General features: G+C 40.0%; 1 protein-coding gene across 1 annotated transcript in view; it reads left to right on the top strand.

The window, feature by feature from the left end:
* LOC104789047 (uncharacterized protein sll0005-like) overlaps nucleotides 2,180–5,762 on the top strand; it is a 5,665-nt gene continuing 2,082 nt past the window's right edge. Inside the window, exons 1-11 of the mRNA XM_010514802.2 lie at nucleotides 2,180–2,529; nucleotides 2,623–2,772; nucleotides 2,876–3,046; nucleotides 3,179–3,322; nucleotides 3,440–3,545; nucleotides 3,639–3,787; nucleotides 3,889–4,014; nucleotides 4,142–4,285; nucleotides 4,711–4,798; nucleotides 4,925–5,298; nucleotides 5,434–5,757. Of these exons, the coding sequence (XP_010513104.1) occupies nucleotides 2,272–2,529; nucleotides 2,623–2,772; nucleotides 2,876–3,046; nucleotides 3,179–3,322; nucleotides 3,440–3,545; nucleotides 3,639–3,787; nucleotides 3,889–4,014; nucleotides 4,142–4,285; nucleotides 4,711–4,798; nucleotides 4,925–5,298; nucleotides 5,434–5,757 (2,034 nt within the window). The 5' untranslated portion in view covers nucleotides 2,180–2,271. The remainder of the gene's footprint in view (nucleotides 2,530–2,622; nucleotides 2,773–2,875; nucleotides 3,047–3,178; nucleotides 3,323–3,439; nucleotides 3,546–3,638; nucleotides 3,788–3,888; nucleotides 4,015–4,141; nucleotides 4,286–4,710; nucleotides 4,799–4,924; nucleotides 5,299–5,433; nucleotides 5,758–5,762) is intronic.

Here is a 5,762-nt window from a genome sequence, read left to right as displayed (position 1 = left end):
AAAAAAAAAAAAAAAAAAAAAAAACGGGTCGGGTTGTTTCACACATAAACATCAAGAAACTAACAACATTTAGGAACATCCTTCTAGCGTGATGTTTGGACTCCCCTAGGTCCCCTTATAAACTTGTTTGGTGAGGAGGGGCCACAAATGCTAAGATTAGCACTTTCTGCAAAGGTGGCTGCGACATACAATCAGAGTGGTTGGGTCCTACCCTCCCCAAGATCTGACTCTGGCCTTAACCTGCACATGTATCTCATCACAATTCCTCTTCCTAATCTTACTTCTAGGAACAATCACTATTGTTGGGTTGTAAATGATTTTGAGTGTCAGGGTTTCTCTTCTTCAAGGACCTGGGAAGCTTTGAGGCCAAGAGAGGTGGAAAAAGAGTGGTCTGTTTCTATATGGTTTAAAGGTGCGGTCCCAAGGACTGCTTTTAACATGTGGGTCAGCCACCTAGACAGGCTTCCCACTAGACAAAGATTGGCAGCGTGGGGGTGTTGCCTCCTCCCCGGCTTGTTGTCTCTGCTCATGCTAGACTGAAACTCGGGATCATCTACTCCTCTCTTGTGTGTTCGCCACTGAATTTGGAAATTGGTGTTCCTAAGACTAAGTCCCACCACAAGGCTGCCCTGCAACTGGTCTGAGCTCCTCTCTTGGATGCGACGAACATCAACGAATGCACCATGTATTCTCTGTAAAGTTGAAGCTCATGCTTCAGTCTACCATATTTGGAAACAAAGAAACAATGTTCTTCACAACTCACAGTCCATTACACCTTTCCTCATCTTCAAAATCATTGATCGTTAATTGCGGAACACCATCACAGCAAGAAGGCATAGAAAAGGTTGGAGCAATCTCATGATCCGAAGGATTCGATGACTCCTTTATCTTAATCATACTTATTGTAATCTTGTTTTTTTTTTTTTTTTGCCAAGATTAATCTACTTTAGGTATAGTTTTGTAATACCTCTACATTTCATTATAATGATATTAACGTTCTTAGCACACACACAAAAAAACAACATTTAGAGATAATGAAGCAAAGTTCACTTATGATAGCACTTGACATTTACTCTCCTGCCAAAGAATTAGAAGCATCATTCTTCAAACTTGAGAGTCATTCCCTTGTAGCTAAAACTCAATTGGGTGGGGTGGCATATGTTTTTATTTCATGTCCAACTATTTAAATCATGTATACATAAAAGAAAACAAACTTTAAAGAAAAATCGTTGCAAGCATCTTGTAAACAATCAATTGGACATACATCATTCATTAAAATATTTAACCACAGTCATATCCGTGCGGATTTTACTGAATTAATTCATATCCCACATGTTGGTGCGGGAATTGGCACCCGCAACATACCGGTCTAAACCATAAATCGAACCGGTAGACTAAACCCGGGAATTCAACATTGAGTTAAATTCGGCCCTTAAAGTAGGGTCAAATAAGATCATGCAGGCCCAGTCCAAGAATGTGAAGCCGACTTCACAGATCACCTCATGACCGACCTGAAGAAAAGAAGAAACTTTCCTAATGACAATTCGTTCTATTAGGAAAGTAGACATATTTTGTAATCTAAGAAAGCATATAAATAACGTGGATTCCCCTTTTTGTAAGGGATCCCAGCAATTAATACAAAAAAAACCCTAATTCTTCATTGTTCTTGAGTAAAACCCTAACTTCTTTTCCAAAAAAGTTCAATTCCCTTTTGCTTGTTAGTTTTGATCCGATTTTTTAAAGAGATAGTTTTATTGAATTTGTTTCCCCCTTCAAACAAGTTCATTGTGTGAAACCCAGTTTGGACACCAAAGAAAAAANCAAAAAAAAAAAAAAAAAAAAAAAAAGAGAATGTTCGTATGGACGGTCCGTATCAGATATTCACATCGCTACGGTGAGGAGTAAGGGACCAATTGATAGACAGTTCAATAGCGCGTAGGTTTTATAAGCTTTTCTAAGTAACACCTTGAGGTCACTAGTTCGAATCTCTCTCGCCCATATTTTTCATTTTTCCCAATTTCGAACAAATGATGTCACAATCTCATCGTTTTACACACAACCGAGGAATCTGTAAGCCGTAATAAACATTTTTAAATGGAAACAAATAATCAGAAAATTACATATGAACTCGGTTGCGCCACGTGGTCCCTCCATTGCCGTTACCTTCCGGTGAAATACCCCAACAAAAACACTCCGCTTCTTCCACTTAGAGCCGTAAAGCACCACTGCTTGCTTCTTCTTCATCAACCACCACAAATCTCCAATCGATCGATGGAAGCAGCAGCAGTGCCACGTCTCGTCTACTGCGGGCCACAACCAATTCGATTCTCCGTCTCCTCACGCCGCTCCTTCATCTCCGCTATCCCTCCCCGTACTAACAAACGCTCTCGCCGGATTCTAGCCGTCGCTACTGATCCCAAACCTACACAGACTACTACTCAACCCAAGTCCACCACCGTTAACGGATCTTCCTCTTCTTCTTCATCTTCATCGTCTCCCTCAAAAGGAGTCAACAACAATGTTTCCACGGTACGATTCGACTTCTTATAATCCGTGAAATTCATATCCTCCCATGCCGATTTCGTTATTCGAATTTTGATTTGTGGCGACAAAATGTTACAGAGAGTTAGCGATGTATCGAAAGAGATTAAAAGAGTGAGAGCTCAGATGGAAGAAGATGAACAGTTATCTGTGTTGATGAGAGGTCTTCGTGGTCAGAACTTGAAGGATTCTGTTTTTGCTGATGATAATATTCAGCTTAGGCTTGTTGAGGTAACACTAACAACAACAACAACCAACTCTTTTTGGATTTTACTAGATATTGGATTTAGCATTGTTTAATGTTTTGATTTCTTCTTTTGTTGGGGTTTCGTAGACTGGTGAGAGCAGTGAGTTCTTACCTCTGGTATATGACCCGGCTACCATCTCTGCGTATTGGGGAAAACGTCCTCGTGCTGTTGCATCTCGAATTATTCAGTTGCTTTCGGTTGCTGGAGGGTTTCTTTCACGTATCGCTGGGGATATAATAAACAAGAAAGTCAAAGAGGTGATATTTTTTGGCTTTCTTAAATCGTAGATGATAGACGGGATTGGGAAGCTAGAGCAGAATGTTTAGTTGTGGCTTGCAATTAATTTATTTGCAGTTTGAGTCTCACTTTTCATCTGCCATCATTTTCAGAATGAGGTTGCTAGGGCAATTGAATTGAGGGAAATTGTAACTTCCCTGGGTCCAGCGTACATTAAACTTGGGCAAGCTTTGAGTATTCGACCAGATATATTGTCACCCGCTGCAATGACAGAGCTACAAAAGCTATGTGATAAGGTATAATGCAGCAATTCTGTCGTCAGTTTATCCATTTCCATATAGTGTTGATTTCTACCGTTCGAGTTTTATGCCTTAGCAGAACTAAATGTTGCTAGTTTTTGCTTATGTGTGAAGGTCCCTTCATATCCTGATGATGTAGCAATGGCTCTAATCGAGGAGGAGCTTGGGAAACCATGGTTCGATATTTATTCTGAGCTCTCTCCTTCTCCAATCGCTGCTGGTAAATCCCGACCATCAGTTAATATGCTGGCCTAATCATTTCAGTAGATTTTTTTTTTATGACAAATGATTTATTCTTCTTCTGGTTTTGCAGCATCCCTAGGACAAGTGTATAAGGGACGATTAAAGGAAACTGGGGATCTAGTGGCGGTGAAAGTACAGAGGCCTTTTGTTCTTGAGACGGTTACTGTCGACTTGTTTGTGATACGGAATTTGGGTCTATTTCTGCGGAAGTTCCCTCAGGCAAGGTTTTGTCTGACAGCTCAGCTTATGCACTTCTGTGATTGTTCTCTTTCACCTCAATAACATTCAATTTTCTTGTTCTTCCCGGATATTTTGTGCAGGTGTCAGTAGATGTTGTTGGACTGGTTGATGAATGGGCTGCTCGCTTTTTTGAAGAGCTGGATTATGTTAACGAGGGAGAGAATGGAACATATTTTGCAGAAATGATGAAGAAAGATCTTCCACAAGTACGCTTCATAACTTCAGTTTGTTGTCTATATATGAGGCGTCTGATCATAAAATTTGTATTTGACATGTATCTATGTGGATTTACATCTGTGGAATGGTTCTTAATACTGCAATTATTTTTTCCAGGTTGTTGTGCCTAAAACCTACCAAAAGTACACGTCAAGGAAGGTTCTTACAACACAATGGGTTGATGGAGAGAAACTGTCACAAAGTATTGAGAGTGACGTTGGCGAACTTGTGAATGTTGGTGTTATTTGTTACCTAAAGCAGGTAATGCTTTACTTGTTGAGGAGCATAAGATATGTGGTCTTAGGTTAATTGCGTTCATTGAAATTTCTTCTTGGTTCAACTTCTTCTGCAATCATACTAAGCAACATAAATCTTGGCATGCATATACTAATACCTCCTGAGATAGATAATTTCTTGGGGTTGTTATTTATCATTTTCTATCTTACATTGCATGGCTATTCAATGTTTTTAACCGATAATTCCTAGCCATCTAGTGAGTAGAATGATTTGAGCATGTAAAAAATAAGCAGCAGCTTTCGACACCAAAATACCTTATCATATCAAAAGTCTGTGTTGGCTTTTATGTTCTATTTTCTGGTCATTCTGATCACACTCTTTTTCCTGTTCTAAAAACAAGATGATGAGCATGTATATTCTTTTTAACACTTGACTGTTTTGTGCTTCAGTTGCTTGATACTGGGTTTTTCCATGCTGACCCTCATCCTGGAAATATGATTCGTACCCCAGATGGAAAGCTAGCCATCCTCGATTTTGGTAACGGTTCTAGTTCCAATTATTACGTTTAGTGAAAAGTACTCTTTGGATATCCCAGTTACATTTAATTTGATATGAGAAAAGAAGAAAATTGTTGACATCATATCCTTGTCTGTTTACTGACAGGTCTTGTTACCAAGTTGACCGATGATCAGAAGTACGGAATGATTGAAGCCATTGCACACTTAATTCACCGAGATTATGATGCCATAGTCAAAGATTTTGTCAAGCTTGGTTTCATCCCTGATGGGGTCAATCTGGCACCTATATTACCTGTCCTGGCCAAGGTTTTTGATCAGGCGCTCGAAGGTGGTGGAGCCAAAAACATCAACTTTCAAGAGTTGGCAGCAGATTTGGCACAGATCACTTTTGACTATCCTTTCAGAATTCCCCCTTATTTTGCGTTAATAATTAGGGCGATTGGTGTGCTAGAAGGTATAGCTCTTGTGGGGAATCCTGAATTTGCTATTGTGGACGAGGCTTATCCTTATATTGCTCAGGTATATTAGTATTAGTGTTCTTCAGTAATTAGAGGAGAAGTTTTCTTTGCCCAGTCCATCATTCACTGTCTTTTAAATTAATCTTACAAAATACTGATGGTTAACGTCTTCATATGATAACCTCAAAATTTGTAGCGGCTCCTGACGGATGAATCTCCTCGCCTGAGGGAGGCTTTGCGGTACACAATCTATGGGAAAACTGGCGTTTTTGATGCTGAAAGATTCATCGATGTGATGCAAGCCTTTGAGACATTTATTACAGCAGCCAAAAGTGGAGGAGGGGAAGATATGAAGGGAGGCATGGCGGAGCTAGCTCTTATGCAAAGTAAGACAAGCAGTTTGGGTCCTATGTTTCCAGCTAGTGCATCCCAACCGGACCAGCCAGCTCAAACGAGAGTCGCTTTGTCGTTTCTGCTTTCGGAGAAAGGGAACTTCTTCCGCGAGTTTCTGTTGGATGAGGTAAT

The sequence above is a fragment of the Camelina sativa genome, chromosome 1 (genome assembly GCF_000633955.1).
Source record: "Camelina sativa cultivar DH55 chromosome 1, Cs, whole genome shotgun sequence".
NCBI lineage: Eukaryota > Viridiplantae > Streptophyta > Magnoliopsida > Brassicales > Brassicaceae > Camelina > Camelina sativa.
Note: the sequence above shows the minus strand (reverse complement) of the source record. Positions and strands in the feature narration are given on the sequence as shown.